The following is a 26,832-nucleotide window of genomic DNA, read 5'->3' as shown; positions in this document are numbered from 1 at the left end:
TATTTTAGTACCTTTTATCATGTCTATTATCTATTCTATTTTATTCTATTATTATTTGTATTCTTTTGGCCACCTTCATGTCACTACGTGTCTCGTGTCTGTACAGTACAGTATGTACAGTACAGTATGTACGTGACGAATAAATCTCTCTGATCTTGTGGTCGTGGTTCCGCAGCCGTCCACGTGATTGCCCACCTGCTGAACGTGGAGTGGTATAACAACAGCAGGAGGGAGGAGTACGACGGCCTGAGCTCTGCGCTGTCCCGCCTGGCCGACACGGAGAATGGCACCTATCTGAACCCTATCCGCTCCACCGAGACCGTGAGTCATCAAGTGGTGTGGTGTGCATGGTCCCGGGCCGGGCACAGACCTTTAGAGGGGCAGGGGCTCAGATAAAAAGAAATAAAAAAACTAGGGTACATGTATCAAAATGTTAGAACACCAACTATTTATGAGGCTATCCTTGGACTGCTGCCAACTTACCTACAGATGTACATTCTCCAAAAAAGTATGGGCAGTTACGGGCGGCTACGTGGCGTAGTGGGCAAGGCGCTCGCCATGAAGGCTGGAGACGCTGGGCTCGCCTGTTCGAGCCCAGCGCTCCACATTGCTTTCAGTTTAGCTGGTCGTCCACAGTAATACACATTGGCCGTATTAGGGGGTGGGAAACTGATGGGTGGGGATCCGGCGTTGTGAACAGCGACTCCTACAGGTCGGTTGGTGCGCCTGCGCAGTAGAATCAGGAAGTGTCGGGGGCAGCGTGAGCCTCCCACGCGTTACTCCTCGCCACTGAGAGATCGAGCTGCGCAGGTGAAAAGATGCGACTGCTGTTACCTCAAGTACCGGAGGGGACTTGTGCTATGTATGACTTAGTCCACATTGCAGCCGGCTTGTGGGAGGCAAGAAACAGCGTCCGTGACAGGGGAGGGTTGAATTGGATGATAAGAAAATTGGGATGGGAGAAAATATAGAAAAATGGGAGAAAAAGTGGATTAAAAAAAAAAAAAAAAGTATGGGCATGAGTTATGGTCTTCGTTCCCGGGGCTTATTTTTACTAACTGTCCCTCGGGTCCGTACTGAACTGGGGGGGAAAAGGGCGTTCAGGTGGGCAGCTCCCTCCACCTGGAATCAGCTACAAAACCACCTGAACCTGCATGAGCTGAATGAATGAATGAATGAATGAATGAATGAAAACTTTATTTAACAGATTGCAGAATGGGTAGAATACAGTACGGCTCAATACATACAATTGTTAAGGGGATGCAGACCAGAGAAAGACGTTTGTCTTGTTTCCATCAGGGTCCCCCATTTTCATTTCATATAGTTGCTCTCACTGGTTGCTTTTAAAACACTTCTCAGAGATATGGAATCCAGCACATCTGACTACAGATGTTTTGACCGACTTTAAATGGTTCTGTGAATTGTCCTTGTTTTTGTTTTAATTGCTATATGTTTGTTTTCTAAATTGTTTTCGTCTGTAAATGTGAAATTGTAACTGTGCTGCTGCCTCTCTTGGCCAGGACGCTCTTGTAAAAGAGATTTTTTTTTTAATCTCAATGTGACTTTTTCCTGGTTAAATAAAGGTTAAATAAAGAAAATTAAATAAAATACAGCGTAACGTAACCAGCCAAACTATAGCATTAGCCACCAATATGTAACACGGAACCTTACAACACAAACTGCGTCATACTATATTATTATGCCTTAGAATAGTTTGGGATTCATCTAAATGTATTATAGATTTCTATTGGCTAATGGGTCCGTCACTCCAAGAGGGAGGGCGACGCGTCACGCGACATAACAGAAAAGCATGCATTCAAATATTTACAGAGACTGTAAGTCATCAAGTAGTGTGGTCTCTTACTCTCCATGGATCTGCTCGGAAACGTCAACAGTGTACAGTACAGTTATATACTGTCGTATTTTGTCTGGAATAACGTTTGCATTTTACATTTAGTCATTTAACTGAACGCTTTCATCCAAAGCGACTTACAGGTTCTGTACGACAAGTCATCAGGAAGGAAGGGTACAACTCTTTCAGCTGAGTAACAATGTTCATCAAAGTGTTGAGACTTGGGTGCTGCAGTGATGAGTGCAGAGTAGGAGAGACATAGTATAGTAGCAGGTAGTAATAGGAAGATTAATTTGTAGAAGAGTGCCTGATAGTAGAAGACAGTACGAAGGTTTTTCTCCTTCATTTCATATATTGATTGAAGAAGTACAAATAGAATAACAAACAAAGAACAAACAAGTGTCCAAGGTACCCATGTACATGTCGAGGTACTTCCCAAAGGTCGGTGAATACCACGACCACAACACCAGAGGGAGCTCCACAAATCATGTTCAACCCAGACTCGGCACAAACGAGCGACTAAACACGTTTCGCAACTACAGTATGCCACATCAATGTGGAACGCCCTACGCACAGCCGTAAAAGAATGTGAATCCCTACCCTCCTTCAAAACCGCCCTCAAAGAGCACCTACGGGTCTCGACTCCCGGAGAGTCAGCATTGCCTTGGCTCGGGCTGATCGCTATACTAACTCGTTTGGCTGAGTTAGGGGGAGGGGAGCCGTGGGTGGGTCCTGGGCGTTGTGGACAGCGACCCCTACAGTTCGGTCGGGGCGCCTGCACAGCGAGGGTAGGATCTGGTGAGAGGTAGTGCGGCCTCCCACACGTTACACTCTCCCGGTGAGAATCTTCACGGCCAGGCTGGCTGCCGGCTGGCTGCACATGCGTCGGAGGAAAGCATGTGACAGTCTCCGGCCTCCCGGACCAACAGTAGGGGAAAGTGCGCAACAACCAGGAAGGGGGTTGGGAATTGGCATAACGACTAACAGTGGGATGGGAGAAAAATCGGAAAAAGAAGGAGGGGGAAAAAGATAATAAAAAAAAATATTTAAAAAAAAGAGCACCTACGGGAGGCTGCCATTCGAAACTGGCCCCCGGTAAATGTCATGTGACCCGAGCGAGTCGCTCTCTGATTGGCTGCTTGTTGTTGTTGTGTCTCAGGACGCGCAGCAGACTCCCACCTACCTGGTGTTCACCTCCATCGCCGGCATCACCGGGGTGATCATCACGCTGGCCCTGGTCCTCATCATCACCTCGTCCATGGAGGTGATCCGGCGCAGCTACTTCGAGGTGTTCTGGTACACTCACCACCTCTTCATCATCTTCTTCACCGGCCTGGTGTTCCACGGAGCGGGGTGAGTGAGTCGCAGGCCTGCTGTCCCCGACTAAGGATTTTGTAGAGTCGACTTTGATTGGGCCAAAATTTGCCGATAGTCGACTGGTAGAAGAATGCACTAAAATAATACATTTATAAATATTTTTATTTTTTTAAATGTATCATTCCTTTTGGGCTTAATGTCTGAAGGAGTCGACTGAAGGCTCCGTGTCCTCCTGTGAAAGCATGCAATTGGTCCACTGATGGATACATCTTGATATTTGTCTATAGTCTAGTGTGTTCATTAGATGGTGAAATCCTCTTTCAGTGCCTCTGTGCCTGTTTTCTTAGGCAGTTAGCCTCGCTGGTATGCGCGCCATTAGCGTTAGCCACGCTTCTAGGCCTCTTTGCTTTTGGAAAGAATGATCCCAAAATTATTATTTGTTGTTTTCTTAATTTTGTTTGCATTCGACTAAGAGGTTGGCAGTCGACTACGGCTCCTTTCGATCGATTAGTCGACTATTGGACTAATCGAGGTCATCCCTAGTGAATAATAATAGTAATAATACACTTTATTTGTATAACTATGTTAGTTTGAGCAAGAATTGCAGCTCAAAGTGCTTCACAGCAGCAAATGAAGACGGGCATAAAATGAGCAACATTTGCATAAAATGAATACAACATTTGCATAAAATGAGCACAAAATTGGCATATGAAGAGCAATGCAAAGCAATCACGTATTAGTAGGGTTGTAACGATGCGACCGCACAACGCTTAATTTCGATTCAATGCATCATGAAATCTCTTCATTTGACCACGATTCGATTAGATCGTACTGCACCCCGACTCTGGAACTCCCTCCCCCAGTCCATCAGAGACTCCCCTACACTCTCCACCTTCAAAGCTCGCCTCAAAACCCACCTGTTCTCCCTTGCCTTCAACCCCCCCCACCCATAAACCCCCCCCCCCCCCCTCCAACCTGATTGATGTCTGTCTCCAGTCTTTTTTGTGCTATCATGCTGTCTTCCCTGTTCCCCCCATGGTCTCATGTTCCTTTTGTTTTGTTTCTTTGTTGTTTCTTTGTTTTTGTTTCTTTGCTTTTGTTTCTTTGTTTGTACTCTTGCTCCCGACTATTGTCAGCGACTTCGGGTTATTGAGAAGCGCTATATAAATTAAATGAAAAAAAATGAATTATTAGATACATTTTCGATTCATTTTCTTAATTCCCCCAAAAATGTTGAATACATTAATGTGGCTGGGGGAACTGATTCACTCAGCATGAATGGACTATAGGTCAATAAGAACAATACACACACAAAAAAAAACTGAAAGAAAAAAAAAATATTTTATTTAGATTAATTTAGATTATAATCGATTCTAACATTTTCAAATCGATGCAATTGAATCATCATATTAGAATCGATGCATTTTGATTAATTGATGCATCGTTACACCCCTACGTATTAGACAATGATGTGTCTAAGCTGGCCTCAAGCTTTCAATGCAAAAAATAAATAATAAATCTGGCAGAGTTATGGTTCCATCATTGTGTCCTGTATGATGAGGTCAGGTGGTCCTCTCTGGCAGAGAGACAGTTATGGTTCCATCATTGTATCCTGTACGATAAGGTCGGTGGTCCTCTCTGGCAGAGAGACAGTTATGGTTCCATCATTGTGTCCTGTATGATAAGGTCGGTGGTCCTCTCTGGCAGAGAGACAGTTATGGTTCCATCATTGTATCATGTATGATAAGGTCGGTGGTCCTCTCTGGCAGAGAGACAGTTATGGTTCCATCATTGTGTCCTGTATGATAAGGTCGGTGGTCCTCTCTGGCAGAGAGACAGTTATGGTTCCATCATTGTGTCCTGTACGATAAGGTCGGTGGTCCTCTCTGGCAGAGAGACAGTTATGGTTCCATCATTGTGTCCTGTATGATAAGGTCGGTGGTCCTCTCTGGCAGAGAGACAGTTATGGTTCCATCATTGTATCATGTATGATAAGGTCGGTGGTCCTCTCTGGCAGAGAGACAGTTATGGTTCCATCATTGTGTCATGTATGATAAGGTCGGGTCACGGGTGGTCCTCTCTGGCAGAGAGATGTGACTTGCTATTGGCATCTGTTTCTGCACGAGGCCATTCTTGGTGATCTCCCTACATCACCTCATTGCTGGATTGGAGCTCTGGACCTGATCACACTCACTCTGGTTGATTGGCTTTTACACTTAAGGTGCCCAGAGTTTGCACTGGATTAGGAGAATCTGCTTTTAGCTTCTGTGCCCCAGAAACATGGAATGTTTTCCAAAGCACTTTAAAAACGCAATTCCTTATCTATTGGTCAGTTTACATCTTTAATAGCAAACCACGTCACCGTAGTCTGCAGTTGTTTTTAATTATTTAAAATGTTTAATTGATTGACTTTCTGTTTCTATATTTTCTTTTTCTGTATGTATTATGTGTTGTATTTCTCTCTACGTCATTGTGAACGAGAGCTTGCTCTCCAGATCAAATGAAGATCGAATGAATCTTGAGTCCTAAAGAAACGCTCTCTCTCCTCTCTCTTCTTTCTCTCTCTCTCTCTCTCTCTCTCTCTCTCTCTCGCCCATGTGTCTCGTCCGCAGGCGCATCGTGCGCAGCCAGCAGACGACGGAGCCGCCGCACAACCTGACCTTCTGCAGAGACCGGTTTGAGGAGTGGGGGGAGATCCCAGAGTGTCCCGTGCCTCAGTTCGCTGGGGGGTTCCCGCAGGTCGGTGGCTCCAAGACGCCGCCACGTTCAAGAAGCTGCAGTTATTCACCGTGTCCTCTCTCTCTCTCTCTATATATATATCTGTAACGGATGGTATCGTGAAGCGCAGTCAAGAAGGGCTGGGGTGATTAGCGGTGCTATGGGTTAAACTCACTCTCACATCCTCAAAAGACGCATAAACCCATTACTTGTGGGTGAATTCACCTCTTGGTATAGCGGTCTGTGTTGCTGCCTGCGGTGTGGGAGACCGGGGTTCGACTTCCACTCGGTTTGAGGTGACGTTGTCACAACCGTTACATATATATATATATATGTCTCTCTTTCTCTCTCTCTCTCTCTATATATATGTCTCTTTTTCTCTCTTTTTCTCTCTCTCTCTCTCTCTCTTTCTCTTTCTCTTTCTCTCTCTCTCTCTCCCTCTCCCCCTCTCTATATATCTCTCTCTCTCATATCTGTCTTTCTCTCTCTCTCTCTCCCTCTCCCCCTCTCTATATATCTCTCTCTCTCATATATATATATCTGTCTTTTATCCATTTTATGGTTAGACACCGTAATAATAATAATAATCTCTCTCTGTCTCTCCTCTCTCTCTCTCTCTCTCTCTCTCTCCTCCCCCCCCCCCCTCTCTCTCTCTCTCTCTCTCTCTCTCTCTCTCTCTCTCTCTCTCTCTCTCTCAGACCTGGTACTGGGTGATTGGTCCCATGATCTTGTACATCTGTGAACGTCTCCTCCGCTTCATCCGCTACATGCAGACCGTGGGGTACAGGAAGGTGAGTGTTCATCCAGACCGTGGGGTACAGGAAGGTGAGTGTTCATCCGCTACATGCAGACCTAGGGGTACAGGAAGGTGAGTGTTCATCCGCTACATGCAGACCGTGGGGTACAGGAAGGTGAGTGTTCATCCGCTACATGCAGACCGTGGGGTACAGGAAGGTGAGTGTTCATCCGCTACATGCAGACCGTGGGGTACAGGAAGGTGAGTGTTCATCCGCTACATGCAGACCGTGGGGTACAGGAAGGTGAGTGTTCATCCAGACCGTGGGGTACAGGAAGGTGAGTGTTCATCCAGACCGTGGGGTACAGGAAGGTGAGTGTTCATCCGCTACATGCAGACCGTGGGGTACAGGAAGGTGAGTGTTCATCCGCTACATGCAGACCGTGGGGTACAGGAAGGTGAGTGTTCATCCAGACCGTGGGGTACAGGAAGGTGAGTGTTCATCCTGCAGACCGTGGGGTACAGGAAGGTGAGTGTTCATCCTGCAGACCGTGGGGTACAGGAAGGTGAGTGTTCATCCAGACCGTGGGGTACAGGAAGGTGAGTGTTCATCCTGCAGACCGTGGGGTACAGGAAGGTGAGTGTTCATCCAGACCGTGGGGTACAGGAAGGTGAGTGTTCATCCTGCAGACCGTGGGGTACAGGAAGGTGAGTGTTCATCCAGACCGTGGGGTACAGGAAGGTGAGTGTTCATCCTGCAGACCGTGGGGTACAGGAAGGTGAGTGTTCATCCTGCAGACCGTGGGGTACAGGAAGGTGAGTGTTCATCCTGCAGACCGTGGGGTACAGGAAGGTGAGTGTTCATCCAGACCGTGGGGTACAGGAAGGTGAGTGTTCATCCTGCAGACCGTGGGGTACAGGAAGGTGAGTGTTCATCCAGACCGTGGGGTACAGGAAGGTGAGTGTTCATCCTGCAGACCGTGGGGTACAGGAAGGTGAGTGTTCATCCAGACCGTGGGGTACAGGAAGGTGAGTGTTCATCCTGCAGACCGTGGGGTACAGGAAGGTGAGTGTGGTGTAGATACATATATAGAGAGAGAGAGAGGGAGGGAGGTATCTATACATATACAGACAGACAGACAGACAGACAGACAGACAGACAGACAGACAGACAGACAGACAGACAGACAGACAGACAGACAGACAGACTGTCTGTCTGTTTGACTCAGATAGACAGACAGACAGACTGTTTGACTCAGACAAACAGACAGACAGACAGACAGACAGACAGACAGACAGACAGGTAGATGGTCTGTTTGACTCATGAGACTTTGGCAAAAGTGGCCCAAATCACATTTCAGATCAGATGTTCTTCACAACAGTGTGAAACGGCACAAATCACATGGAATCTGATCTTCTCAATTATGATTTGGGCCACTTTCATCACGTATGTGGTCCTGAATCGGATGCCGGTCTGACCTGTTTTAATTAGCTGGTGCCTCCACACTGCATGCGGGTCAGTCCAGGAGCATGTGACCAGTAGTTCACATTGGAACCTGACATTGGCCACGTTTAAAACATAACGTGAACAGCCAGACAAAAACACCTGAGCGATAAATCAGAATTGAGCACTAAGGCCTGCAGTGTGAACGTAGCCTTTTATCCATTTTATGGTTAGACACCGTAATAATAATAATAATAATAATAATAATAATAATAATAACTAGACAATTCCGCGCGGGGGAAATTGTGAAAGTGTGGGTGACGCCTGTGCACCGCCGGCCAACGGGGGAGAGTGTCTCTCGCGAGTCTCTATGACAAACGGTTCAAAGGATACAAAAAGGGGGCGTGGCCTAAGGATCGGGGGAGTGGTCAACATAGACCAATCAAAGAGGATATCCCTACTGAGTGCAATGACACAACCCGCAACACTATTACACTATTACACAATATTACACACTATTACACTATTACACACTATTACACTATTACACACTATTACACTATTACACACTATTACACTATTAGACACTATTACACTATTACACACTATTACACTATTACACTATTACACATTATTACACACTATTACACTATTACACACTATTACACTATTACACACTATTACACTATTACACACTATTACACTATTAGACACTATTACACTATTACACACTATTACACTATTACACATTATTACACACTATTACACTATTACACACTATTACACTATTACACACTATTACACTATTACACTATTACACACTATTACACTATTACACACTATTACACTATTACACACTATTACACACTATTACACAATTACACTATTACACACTATTACACTATTACACACTATTACACTATTACACACTATTACACTATTACACACTATTACACTATTACACTATTACACACTATTACACTATTACACTATTACACACTATTACACTATTACACACTATTACACTATTACACACTATTACACTATTACACTATTACACACTATTACACTATTACACACTATTACACTATTACACACTATTACACTATTACACACTATTACACTATTACACTATTACACACTATTACACTATTACACACTATTACACTATTACACACTATTACACACTATTACACTATTACACACTATTACACTATTACACACTATTACACTATTACACACTATTACACTATTACACTATTACACTATTACACACTATTACACTATTACACACTATTACACTATTACACTATTACACACTATTACACTATTACACTATTACACACTATTACACTATTACACTATTACACACTATTACACTATTACACTATTACACACTACACTATTACACTATTACACTATTACACACTATTACACTATTACACACTATTACACTATTACACTATTACACACTATTACACTATTACACTATTACACACTAGTACACTATTACACACTATTACACTATTACACACTATTACACTATTACACACTATTACACTATTACACTATTACACACTATTACACTATTACACTATTACACACTATTACACTATTACACTATTACACACTATTACACTATTACACACTATTACAATATTACACTATTACACACTATTACACTATTACACACTATTACACTATTACACTATTACACACTATTACACTATTACACACTATTACACTATTACACACTATTACACTATTACACTATTACACTATTACACACTATTACACTATTAGACACTATTACACTATTACACACTATTACACTATTACACTATTACACACTATTACACACTATTACACTATTACACACTATTACACTATTACACTATTACACAATATTACACTATTACACACTATTACACTATTACACTATTACACACTATTACACACTATTACACTATTACACACTATTACACACTATTACACTATTACACACTATTACACTATTACACTATTACACACTATTACACTATTACACACTATTACACTATTACACCGAGTACAATGGCACAATCCGCAAGTCTCTACGACAAACGGTTCAAGAGATACACTGAGGGGGTGTGGCCTAAGGGGGCGTGGTCTAAGGATCGGGGGAGTGGTCAACATCGACCAATGAAAGGTGGTCAACATGGACCAATGAAAAATGAAAGAGGATATCCCTACTGAGTACAATGACACAACCCACAAGACAGAGGGCGCTGTCAGCAATTCAGTACTGCAACACAGTGATGGCCAATGATGGGTTAAGTGGATGATGTCATTGGCAGCTCAGCCACGAGCCACACAGCTGAACCAATCATGAGTGAGCCATGAGCCACACAGGTGAAGCAATCACTATGACTTGCATATTTTCTATCCAATGCATTTGTATGGAGGCAGATGCATGACTGCATTGTCACATTGATTAAAAGAAAACTATAAGAGATGAAGCGTTGTGACGCGCACATGAGCACTACAACGAGTAGGCGAAGGGTTGTGCGCGATATTGTGACATTCGTGCAATATTGTGGCACTCCTTCGGCGATCGGAACAGAAGGCTAAAAAATAGTGTGAAAAATGTGATTTCTAGAGTGCGATTGCATGGCGGTCAATGGGGAGGAGAACCTTCAAACAAATGGTCGTCAGTTGAGATAGAAATGTCCAATTCCATTTATTTTTCTTTTGTGAGCGGGATGACAGCCGTGTCATCGTTTTGATGTGTTTGTTTTATTTCTACGTCCAAAATTGAGATCACACTCGCAATTCACCCAAGGTAGGGGGAAAAAGATTATTTCAGCTGCTACACTCTAAAATGCAATGCATTCCCAATGGGACCGATATTTTACCGTTTAAAGTCGATTCGTAGCCAGACGGTGCGGTGAAACTTTACGAGTTCGGAGACCGGTGTTGCCATAGGCAAGCCGCTCGTTTTGATACCTTTCACGTGTATGGGGCGCGAACGCTTACGTGTTGCAAAGTGTTTGCAAAATCGGTGGAATAAAGAATAAATAAATAAACTAGACAATTCCGCGCGGGGGAAATTGTGAAAGTGTGGGTGACGCCTGTGCACCGCCGGCCAACGGGGGAGAGTGTCTCTCGCGAGTCTCTATGACAAACGGTTCAAAGGATACAAAAAGGGGGCGTGGCCTAAGGATCGGGGGAGTGGTCAACATAGACCAATCAAAGAGGATATCCCTACTGAGTGCAATGACACAACCCGCAACACTATTACACTATTACACAATATTACACACTATTACACTATTACACTATTACACACTATTACACTATTACACACTATTACACTATTACACACTATTACACTATTAGACACTATTACACTATTACACACTATTACACTATTACACTATTACACATTATTACACACTATTACACTATTACACACTATTACACTATTACACACTATTACACTATTACACACTATTACACTATTAGACACTATTACACTATTACACACTATTACACTATTACACTATTACACATTATTACACACTATTACACTATTACACACTATTACACTATTACACACTATTACACTATTACACTATTACACACTATTACACTATTACACTATTACACACTATTACACACTATTACACTATTACACACTATTACACTATTACACACTATTACACTATTACACTATTACACACTATTACACTATTACACTATTACACACTATTACACTATTACACACTATTACACTATTACACTATTACCAGGGTGTCCGCGGATCCTTAAAAAGTCTTAAAAGGTCTTAAATTCGTTTATCAATAATTAAGGCCTTAGTTTGTCTTAAAATGTCTTAAATCCATTTTCAGAGGTCTTAAAAATGCCATAGAAAGGAAAGATAAAATGCCATGTCATCTTATGTTTTATTATGAAATCTGGGGGAAAACGGTTAACGGGAGATAAAGTTTGACTTTTCATTGACCGTGTTGTAGAATCACGCAGACCGGAATGGGGCGGAACCAACACAACTCCTTGTGTAATGTGTTGGCCGGGGAACCAACGGAGTATAGCTAACGTTAGCAAGGCGAAGCGATAACGCTAACGTTACGTTTAGTTTAGTTTAGTATTTGCACTCGTTAATATGGGAAAGTGCCAATTTAACGAGAACTGGCTCGACAATCCACTGTTTGCGCGATGGTTGGTCCCAGTCAAATACCATCACAAGCCCCGCTGCAACAAAAAAAAAAGAGCAGTCGCGTCGCACATGCTGAGCGCTCTGCAAAAACCGCCTGCAAACTACTATTTCGCATTTATTTTCGGCCCCTGCCTCCACACCAGCTGCGCCATCTCAGGTAGGACTATAACATCTGCACCAACAGAAGTCCGGATAACATTCGGCTCCACGCCAAAGCTTGAAGCTGAGGTCTTAACTTGAAAATAATCTATTCACGGATGTAAACAAGGACACGTTTGTGTTTATGTTCGATGAGAGCTTCACCCACTATGTATTTCTTCCTCCCACCTACCCCCTCCTAATGACGTACAGTATCCTCCCATGTATGTTAGGATCTATGGGTAACAGTACTGTATATTTGCATATCGTATATGTCACAAATGTAACGGTACAGTACTATATACCTGTATGTCCCTATGCCATAAATGTCATGTATGTTGAGTATGTCATAAATGTCACTATGAATTGAAAATGGGGGACCCTGATGTAAACAAGACAAACGTCTTTCTCTGGTCTGCATCCCCTTAACAATTGTGTGTATTGAGCCGTACTGTATTGTACCCATTCTGCAATCTGTTAAACAAAGTATTCATTCATTCAACCAAAACCACAAAAACAAAACAACTGGATGAATGAATGAAAACTTTATTTAACAGATTGCAGAATGGGTACAATACAGTACGGCTCAATACACACAATTGTTAAGGGGATGCAGACCAGAGAAAGACGTGTGTCTTGTTTACATCAGGGTCCCCCATTTTCAATTATAGTGACATGACATTTATGACATACTCAACATACATGACATCATGACATTAATGGCATAGGGACATACATGACATACAGGTATACTATATAGTACTGTAGTGTTACAATTGTGACATATACGATATGCAAATATACAGTACTGTTACCCAGAGATCCTAACAGAAAATATATACATATGATGGGGAGGAGACTGTACATTAGGAGGGGGGGGGGGGGGGGGGTTGGACATTTACGGTGCCCAGTTTCTAATTGCAGCCTCCCGTAGGTGCTCTTTAAGAGCGGTTTTGAATGTGGGCAGGGGTAAAGTGGGTTTTAGGAGTGAGGTTAAGCAGTAGTCTGACCAGTTTGTTTTGTGATGTTTGTAATCTTGTTTTTAGGGCCTTTGAGGTGCTTTGGTACCATGAGGTGCAAGCATAGTCGTAGTACCCTTGAATGAGTGCTCCTGTTAGAGTCTTCAGGGTATTCTTGTTTACCAGAGAGGAGATCCGGCACAAGAATCTTGTTTGTTGGTTGACTTTTTTGATACCCTGGGGAGGGTGGTAATAGTTATGTGTTCTGACAGTGGCTGCTTGGCCCCTGGTATATTTTGTATAGCTATATTTGCTATTTATGTTTGGTCACCCCTTTGTTGAAATTCATCCAATCCAGTTACTCCTTTAAGTTCAAGATTTTTAAGTTTCCAAGTTATGTTTTAATAAACATCTTTGGACCAATGTGTCCCTAAACTTAAACTAATTGGTGTCGTTGCATGATTTTTGTTATTGTGAAATTGGTATTAAATTTAATTCTGAGTAGCATTAAAAAGTCTTAAAAAGCATTCAATCTGACTGGGCTAAACCTGCAGATACCCTGTATTACACACTATTACACTATTACACTATTACACACTATTACACTATTACACACTATTACACTATTACACACTATTACACTATTACACTATTACACACTATTACACTATTACACACTATTACACTATTAGACACTATTACACTATTACACACTATTACACTATTACACAATATTACACTATTACACACTATTACACTATTACACTATTACACACTATTACACTATTACACACTATTACACTATTACACACTATTACACTATTACACTATTACACACTATTACACTATTACACACTATTACACTATTACACACTATTACACTATTACACTATTACACACTATTACACTATTACACACTATTACACTATTACACACTATTACACTATTACACTATTACACACTACACTATTACACTATTACACTATTACACACTATTACACTATTACACACTATTACACTATTACACTATTACACACTATTACACTATTACACTATTACACACTAGTACACTATTACACACTATTACACTATTACACTATTACACACTATTACACTATTACACACTATTACACTATTACACACTATTACACTATTACACTATTACACACTATTACACTATTACACTATTACACACTATTACACTATTACACTATTACACACTATTACACTATTACACACTATTACAATATTACACTATTACACACTATTACACTATTACACACTATTACACTATTACACTATTACACACTATTACACTATTACACACTATTACACTATTACACACTATTACACTATTACACTATTACACTATTACACACTATTACACTATTAGACACTATTACACTATTACACACTATTACACTATTACACTATTACACACTATTACACCATATTACACTATTACACACTATTACACTATTACACTATTACACACTATTACACTATTACACACTATTACACTATTACACTATTACACAATATTACACTATTACACACTATTACACTATTACACTATTACACACTATTACACACTATTACACTATTACACACTATTACACACTATTACACTATTACACTATTACACACTATTACACTATTACACACTATTACACTATTACACCGAGTACAATGGCACAATCCGCAAGTCTCTACGACAAACGGTTCAAGAGATACACTGAGGGGGTGTGGCCTAAGGGGGCGTGGTCTAAGGATCGGGGGAGTGGTCAACATCGACCAATGAAAGGTGGTCAACATGGACCAATGAAAAATGAAAGAGGATATCCCTACTGAGTACAATGACACAACCCACAAGACAGAGGGCGCTGTCAGCAATTCAGTACTGCAACACAGTGATGGCCAATGATGGGTTAAGTGGATGATGTCATTGGCAGCTCAGCCACGAGCCACACAGCTGAACCAATCATGAGTGAGCCATGAGCCACACAGGTGAAGCAATCACTATGACTTGCATATTTTCTATCCAATGCATTTGTATGGAGGCAGATGCATGACTGCATTGTCACATTGATTAAAAGAAAACTATAAGAGATGAAGCGCTGTGACGCGCACATGAGCACTACAACGAGTAGGCGAAGGGTTGTGCGCGATATTGTGACATTCGTGCGATATTGTGGCACTCCTTCGGCGATCGGAACAGAAGGCTAAAAAATAGTGTGAAAAATGTGATTTCTAGAGTGCGATTGCATGGCGGTCAATGGGGAGGAGAACCTTCAAACAAATGGTCGTCAGTTGAGATAGAAATGTCCAATTCCATTTATTTTTCTTTTGTGAGCGGGATGACAGCCGTGTCATCGTTTTGATGTGTTTGTTTTATTTCTACGTCCAAAATTGAGATCACACTCGCAATTCACCCAAGGTAGGGGGAAAAAGATTATTTCAGCTGCTACACTCTAAAATGCAATGCATTCCCAATGGGACCGATATTTTACCGTTTAAAGTCGATTCGTAGCCAGACGGTGCGGTGAAACTTTACGAGATCGGAGACCGGTGTTGCCATAGGCAAGCCGCTCGTTTTGATACCTTTCACGTGTATGGGGCGCGAACGCTTACGTGTTGCAAAGTGTTTGCAAAATCGGTGGAATAAAGAATAAATAAAAAGAGTATGGATATGTATAGTGTGGGTGGCAACCTGGCTTCGCCAGGTCACCCACACTAACTAGACAATTCCGCGCGGGGGAAATTGTGAAAGTGTGGGTGACGCCTGTGCACCGCCGGCCAACGGGGGAGAGGGTCTCTCGCGAGTCTCTATGACAAACGGTTCAAAGGATACAAAAAGGGGGCGCGGCCTAAGGATCGGGGGAGTGGTCAACATAGACCAATCAAAGAGGATATCCCTACTGAGTGCAATGACACAACCCGCAACACTATTACACTATTACACTATTACACACTATTACACACTATTACACACTATTACACACTATTACACTATTACACACTATTACACTATTACACACTATTACACTATTACACACTATTACACACTATTACACTATTACACACTATTACACACTATTACACACTATTACACACTATTACACACTATTACACTATTACACACTATTACACTATTACACACTATTACACTATTACACACTATTACACACTATTACACTATTACACTATTACACACTATTACACTATTACACACTATTACACTATTACACACTATTACACATTATTACACTATTACACACTATTACACTATTACACACTATTACACTATTACACACTATTGCACTATTACACTATTACACTATTACACACTATTACACTATTACACACTATTACACTATTACACTATTACACACTATTACACACTATTACACACTATTACACTATTACACTATTACACACTATTACACTATTACACTATTACACTATTACACTATTACACACTATTACACTATTACACACTATTACACTATTACACTATTACACACTATTACACTATTACACACTATTACACTATTACACACTATTACACTATTACACACTATTACACTATTACACTATTACACACTATTACACTATTACACACTATTACACTATTACACTATTAGACACTATTACACACTATTACACTATTAGACACTATTACACACTATTACACTATTACACACTATTACACACTATTACACTATTACACACTATTACACTATTACACTATTACACACTATTACACACTATTACACTATTACACACTATTACACTATTACACACTATTACACTATTACACACTATTACACTATTACACTATTACACTATTACACACTATTACACTATTACACACTATTACACTACTACACACTATTACACTATTACACTATTACACACTATTACACACTATTACACTATTACACTATTACACACTATTACACTATTACACACTATTACACTATTACACCGAGTACAATGGCACAATCCGCAAGTCTCTACGACAAACGGTTCAAGAGATACACTGAGGGGGTGTGGCCTAAGGGGGCGTGGTCTAAGGATCGGGGGAGTGGTCAACATCGACCAATGAAAGGTGTTCAACATCGACCAATGGCACAATCCCCAAGTCTCTACGACAAACGGTTCAAGAGTTACACTGAGGGGGTGTGGCCTAAGGGGGCGTGGTCTAAGGATCGGGGGAGTGGTCAACATCGACCAATGAAAGGTGGTCAACAGGGGGAGTGGTCAACAGCGACCAATGAAAGGTGGTCAACATCGACCAATGGCACAATCCGCAAGTCTCTACGACAAACGGTTCAAGAGATACACTGAGGGGGTGTGGCCTAAGGGGGCGTGGTCTAAGGATCGGGGGAGTGGTCAACATCGACCAATGAAAGGTGGTCAACATGAACCAATGAAAAATGAAAGAGCATATCCCTACTGAGTACAATGACACAACCCACAAGACAGAGGGCGCTGTCAGCAATTCAGTAGTGCAACACAGTGATGGCCAATGATGGGTTAAGTGGATGATGTCATTGGCAGCTCAGCCACGAGCCACACAGCTGAACCAATCATGAGTGAGCCATGAGCCACACAGGTGAAGCAATCACTATGACTTGCATATTTTCTATCTAATGCATTTCTATGGAGGCAGATGCATGACTGCATTGTCACATTGATTAAAAGAAAACTATAAGAGATGAAGCGTTGTGACGCGCACATGAGCACTACAACGAGTAGGCGAAGGGTTGTGCGCGATATTGTGACATTCGTGCGATATTGTGGCACTCCTTCGGCGATCGGAACAGAAGGCTAAAAAATAGTGTGAAAAATGTGATTTCTAGAGTGCGATTGCATGGCGGTCAATGGGGAGGAGAACCTTCAAACAAATGGTCGTCAGTTGAGATAGAAATGTCCAATTCCATTTATTTTTCTTTTGTGAGCGGGTTGACAGCCGTGTCATCGTTTTGATGTGTTTGTTTTATTTCTACGTCCAAAATTGAGATCACACTCGCAATTCACCCAAGGTAGGGGGAAAAAGAATATTTCAGCTGCTACACTCTAAAATGCAATGCATTCCCAATGGGACCGATATTTTACCGTTTAAAGTCGATTCGTAGCCAGACGGTGCGGTGAAACTTTACGAGTTCGGAGACCGGTGTTGCCATAGGCAAGCCGCTCGTTTTGATACCTTTCACGTGTATGGGGCGCGAACGCTTACGTGTTGCAAAGTGTTTGCAAAATCGGTGGAATAAAGAATAATAAATAACTAGACAATTCCGCGCGGGGGAAATTGTGAAAGTGTGGGTGACGCCTGTGCACCGCCGGCCAACGGGGGAGAGTGTCTCTCGCGAGTCTCTATGACAAACGGTTCAAAGGATACAAAAAGGGGGCGTGGCCTAAGGATCGGGGGAGTGGTCAACATAGACCAATCAAAGAGGATATCCCTACTGAGTGCAATGACACAACCCGCAACACTATTACACTATTACACAATATTACACACTATTACACTATTACACTATTACACACTATTACACTATTACACACTATTACACTATTACACACTATTACACTATTAGACACTATTACACTATTACACACTATTACACTATTACACTATTACACATTATTACACACTATTACACTATTACACACTATTACACTATTACACACTATTACACTATTACACACTATTACACTATTAGACACTATTACACTATTACACACTATTACACTATTACACTATTACACATTATTACACACTATTACACTATTACACACTATTACACTATTACACACTATTACACTATTACACTATTACACACTATTACACTATTACACACTATTACACTATTACACTATTACACACTATTACACACTATTACACTATTACACACTATTACACTATTACACACTATTACACTATTACACTATTACACACTATTACACTATTACACTATTACACTATTACACTATTACACACTATTACACTATTACACACTATTACACTATTACACTATTACACACTATTACACTATTACACTATTACACACTATTACACTATTACACACTATTACACTATTACACACTATTACACTATTACACTATTACACACTATTACACTATTACACACTATTACACTATTACACACTATTACACACTATTACACTATTACACACTATTACACTATTACACTATTACACACTATTACACTATTAGACACTATTACACTATTACACACTATTACACTATTACACTATTACACACTATTACACTATTACACACTATTACACTATTACACTATTACACACTATTACACACTATTACACTATTACACACTATTACACTATTACACACTATTACACTATTACACTATTACACACTATTACACACTATTACACTATTACACTATTACACACTATTACACTATTACACACTATTACACTATTACACTATTACACACTATTACACTATTACACTATTACACACTATTACACTATTACACACTATTACACTATTACACACTATTACACTATTACACTATTACACACTATTACACTATTACACACTATTACACTATTACACACTATTACACTATTACACACTATTACACTATTACACACTATTACACTATTACACTATTACACACTATTACACTATTAGACACTATTACACTATTACACACTATTACACTATTACACTATTACACACTATTACACTATTACACACTATTACACTATTACACTATTACACACTATTACACTATTACACACTATTACACTATTACACACTATTACACTATTACACTATTACACACTATTACACTATTACACACTATTACACTATTACACACTATTACACTATTACACTATTACACACTATTACACTATTACACTATTACACACTATTACACTATTACACTATTACACACTATTACACTATTACACTATTACACACTACACTATTACACTATTACACTATTACACACTATTACACTATTACACACTATTACACTATTACACTATTACACACTATTACACTATTACACTATTACACACTAGTACACTATTACACACTATTACACTATTACACTATTACACACTATTACACTATTACACACTATTACACTATTACACACTATTACACTATTACACTATTACACACTATTACACTATTACACTATTACACACTATTACACTATTACACTATTACACACTATTACACTATTACACACTATTACAATATTACACTATTACACACTATTACACTATTACACACTATTACACTATTACACTATTACACACTATTACACTATTACACACTATTACACTATTACACACTATTACACTATTACACTATTACACTATTACACACTATTACACTATTAGACACTATTACACTATTACACACTATTACACTATTACACTATTACACACTATTACACAATATTACACTATTACACACTATTACACTATTACACTATTACACACTATTACACTATTACACACTATTACACTATTACACTATTACACAATATTACACTATTACACACTATTACACTATTACACTATTACACACTATTACACACTATTACACTATTACACACTATTACACACTATTACACTATTACACACTATTACACTATTACACTATTACACACTATTACACTATTACACACTATTACACTATTACACCGAGTACAATGGCACAATCCGCAAGTCTCTACGACAAACGGTTCAAGAGATACACTGAGGGGGTGTGGCCTAAGGGGGCGTGGTCTAAGGATCGGGGGAGTGGTCAACATCGACCAATGAAAGGTGGTCAACATGGACCAATGAAAAATGAAAGAGGATATCCCTACTGAGTACAATGACACAACCCACAAGACAGAGGGCGCTGTCAGCAATTCAGTACTGCAACACAGTGATGGCCAATGATGGGTTAAGTGGATGATGTCATTGGCAGCTCAGCCACGAGCCACACAGCTGAACCAATCATGAGTGAGCCATGAGCCACACAGGTGAAGCAATCACTATGACTTGCATATTTTCTATCCAATGCATTTGTATGGAGGCAGATGCATGACTGCATTGTCACATTGATTAAAAGAAAACTATAAGAGATGAAGCGTTGTGACGCGCACATGAGCACTACAACGAGTAGGCGAAGGGTTGTGCGCGATATTGTGACATTCGTGCAATATTGTGGCACTCCTTCGGCGATCGGAACAGAAGGCTAAAAAATAGTGTGAAAAATGTGATTTCTAGAGTGCGATTGCATGGCGGTCAATGGGGAGGAGAACCTTCAAACAAATGGTCGTCAGTTGAGATAGAAATGTCCAATTCCATTTATTTTTCTTTTGTGAGCGGGATGACAGCCGTGTCATCGTTTTGATGTGTTTGTTTTATTTCTACGTCCAAAATTGAGATCACACTCGCAATTCACCCAAGGTAGGGGGAAAAAGATTATTTCAGCTGCTACACTCTAAAATGCAATGCATTCCCAATGGGACCGATATTTTACCGTTTAAAGTCGATTCGTAGCCAGACGGTGCGGTGAAACTTTACGAGTTCGGAGACCGGTGTTGCCATAGGCAAGCCGCTCGTTTTGATACCTTTCACGTGTATGGGGCGCGAACGCTTACGTGTTGCAAAGTGTTTGCAAAATCGGTGGAATAAAGAATAAAGAATAAACTAGACAATTCCGCGCGGGGGAAATTGTGAAAGTGTGGGTGACGCCTGTGCACCGCCGGCCAACGGGGGAGAGGGTCTCTCGCGAGTCTCTATGACAAACGGTTCAAAGGATACAAAAAGGGGGCGCGGCCTAAGGATCGGGGGAGTGGTCAACATAGACCAATGAAAGAGGATATCCCTACTGAGTGCAATGACACAACCCGCAACACTATTACACTATTACACAATATTACACTATTACACACTATTACACACTATTACACACTATTACACACTATTACACTATTACACTATTACACTATTACACTATTACACACTATTACACTATTACACTATTACACACTATTACACTATTACACACTATTACACTATTACACTATTACACACTATTACACTATTACACACTATTACACACTATTACACTATTACACACTATTACACACTATTACACTATTACACTATTACACACTATTACACTATTACACTATTACACACTATTACACTATTACACGATTACACACTATTACACACTATTACACTATTACACACTATTACACTATTACACACTATTACACTATTACACTATTACACACTATTACACTATTACACACTATTACACACTATTACACTATTACACACTATTACACACTATTACACACTATTACACTATTACACTATTACACACTATTACACTATTACACGATTACACACTATTACACTATTACACACTATTACACTATTACACTATTACACTATTACACACTATTACACTATTACACACTATTACACTATTACACACTATTACACACTATTACACTATTACACACTATTACACACTATTACACACTATTACACTATTACACTATTACACACTATTACACTATTACACGATTACACACTATTACACTATTACACACTATTACACTATTACACTATTACACTATTACACACTATTACACTATTACACACTATTACACACTATTACACTATTACACACTATTACACACTATTACACACTATTACACTATTACACACTATTACACACTATTACACTATTACACTATTACACACTATTACACTATTACACACTATTACACTATTACACTATTACACACTATTACACTATTACACACTATTACACACTATTACACTATTACACACTATTACACACTATTACACTATTACACTATTACACACTATTACACTATTACACACTATTACACACTATTACACTATTACACACTATTACACAATTACACACTATTACACACTATTACACTATTACACACTATTACACTATTACACTATTACACACTATTACACACTATTACACTATTACACACTATTACACTATTACACTATTACACTATTACACACTATTACACTATTACACACTATTACACACTATTACACTATTACACTATTACACTATTACACACTATTACACTATTACACACTATTACACTATTACACACTATTACACTATTACACTATTACACACTATTACACTATTACACACTATAACACTATTAAACACTATTACACTATTACACTATTACACACTATAACACTATTACACTATTACACACTATTACACACTATTGCACACTATTGCACTATTACACTATTACACTATTACACACTATTACACTATTACACACTATTACACTATTACACTATTACACACTATTACGCTATTACACTATTACACACTATTACACTATTACACACTATTACACTATTACACTATTGCACACTATTACACACTATTACACTATTACACTATTACACACTATTACACACTATTACACTATTACACACTATTACACTATTACACACTATTACACTATTACACACTATTACACTATTACACTATTACACACTATTACACTATTACACACTATTACACTATTACATTATTACACACTATTACACTATTACACACTATTACACTATTACACTATTACACACTATTACACACTATTACACTATTACACACTATTACACTATTACACACTATTACACTATTACACTATTACACACTATTACACTATTACACACTATTACACTATTACACTATTACACACTATTACACTATTACACTATTACACACTATTACACTATTACACACTATTACACTATTACACTATTACACACTATTACACTATTACACTATTACACACTATTACACTATTACACACTATTACACTATTACACTATTACACACTATTACACTATTACACTATTACACACTATTACACTATTACACACTATTACACTATTACACTATTACACACTATTACACTATTACACACTATTACACTATTACACTATTACACACTATTACACTATTACACTATTACACTATTACACACTATTACACACTATTACACTATTAGACACTATTACACTATTACACACTATTACACTATTACACACTATTACACACTATTACACTATTACACACTATTACACTATTACACACTATTACACTATTACACTATTACACACTATTACACTATTACACTATTACACACTATTACACTATTACACACTATTACACACTATTACACTATTACACACTATTACACACTATTACACTATTACACTATTACACACTATTACACTATTACACACTATTACACACTATTACACTATTACACACTATTACACAATTACACACTATTACACACTATTACACTATTACACACTATTACACTATTACACTATTACACACTATTACACACTATTACACTATTACACACTATTACACTATTACACTATTACACTATTACACACTATTACACTATTACACACTATTACACACTATTACACTATTACACTATTACACTATTACACACTATTACACTATTACACACTATTACACTATTACACACTATTACACTATTACACTATTACACACTATTACACTATTACACACTATAACACTATTAAACACTATTACACTATTACACTATTACACACTATAACACTATTACACTATTACACACTATTACACACTATTGCACACTATTGCACTATTACACTATTACACTATTACACACTATTACACTATTACACTATTACACACTATTACACTATTACACTATTACACACTATTACGCTATTACACTATTACACACTATTACACTATTACACACTATTACACTATTACACTATTGCACACTATTACACTATTACACACTATTACACTATTACACTATTACACACTATTACACACTATTACACTATTACACACTATTACACACTATTACACTATTACACACTATTACACACTATTACACTATTACACACTATTACACTATTACACACTATTACACACTATTACACTATTACACACTATTACACTATTACACACTATTACACTATTACACACTATTACACTATTACACTATTACACACTATTACACTATTACACACTATTACACTATTACATTATTACACACTATTACACTATTACACACTATTACACTATTACACTATTACACACTATTACACACTATTACACTATTACACACTATTACACTATTACACACTATTACACTATTACACACTATTACACTATTACACACTATTACACTATTACACACTATTACACTATTACACTATTACACACTATTACACTATTACACACTATTACACTATTACACTATTACACACTATTACACTATTACACTATTACACACTATTACACTATTACACACTATTACACTATTACACTATTACACACTATTACACTATTACACTATTACACACTATTACACTATTACACACTATTACACTATTACACTATTACACACTATTACACTATTACACACTATTACACTATTACACTATTACACACTATTACACTATTACACTATTACACACTATTACACTATTACACACTATTACACACTATTACACTATTAGACACTATTACACTATTACACACTATTACACTATTACACACTATTACACACTATTACACTATTACACACTATTACACTATTACACACTATTACACTATTACACTATTACACACTATTACACTATTACACTATTACACACTATTACACTATTACACACTATTACACTATTACACTATTACACACTATTACACTATTACACTATTACACACTATTACACTATTACACACTATTACACTATTACACTATTACACACTATTACACACTATTACACTATTACACACTATTACAATATTACACTATTACACACTATTACACTATTACACACTATTACACTATTACACTATTACACACTATTACACTATTACACACTATTACACTATTACACACTATTACACTATTACACTATTACACTATTACACACTATTACACTATTAGACACTATTACACTATTACACACTATTACACTATTACACTATTACACACTATTACACAATATTACACTATTACACACTATTACACTATTACACTATTACACACTATTACACTATTACACACTATTACACTATTACACTATTACACAATATTACACTATTACACACTATTACACTATTACACTATTACACACTATTACACACTATTACACTATTACACACTATTACACACTATTACACTATTACACACTATTACACTATTACACTATTACACACTATTACACTATTACACACTATTACACTATTACACCGAGTACAATGGCACAATCCGCAAGTCTCTACGACAAACGGTTCAAGAGATACACTGAGGGG

At 38.5% G+C, this 26,832-nt stretch overlaps 1 protein-coding gene across 1 annotated transcript in view; it reads left to right on the top strand.

The window, feature by feature from the left end:
• The window catches only part of nox1 (NADPH oxidase 1), a 109,965-nt gene that overhangs the window by 22,382 nt on the left and 60,751 nt on the right, over positions 1 to 26,832 (top strand). The window contains exons 5-8 of the mRNA XM_084331387.1: positions 176 to 321; positions 3,012 to 3,205; positions 5,782 to 5,908; positions 6,586 to 6,678. Coding sequence (XP_084187513.1) covers positions 176 to 321; positions 3,012 to 3,205; positions 5,782 to 5,908; positions 6,586 to 6,678 — 560 coding nt within the window. The remainder of the gene's footprint in view (positions 1 to 175; positions 322 to 3,011; positions 3,206 to 5,781; positions 5,909 to 6,585; positions 6,679 to 26,832) is intronic.

This window comes from Notolepis coatsorum (assembly GCF_963971535.1).
Source record: "Notolepis coatsorum genome assembly, chromosome: 16".
In the NCBI taxonomy this organism is placed as follows: Eukaryota; Metazoa; Chordata; class Actinopteri; order Aulopiformes; family Paralepididae; genus Notolepis; species Notolepis coatsorum.
This window is presented reverse-complemented; position numbering and strand designations above follow the sequence as displayed.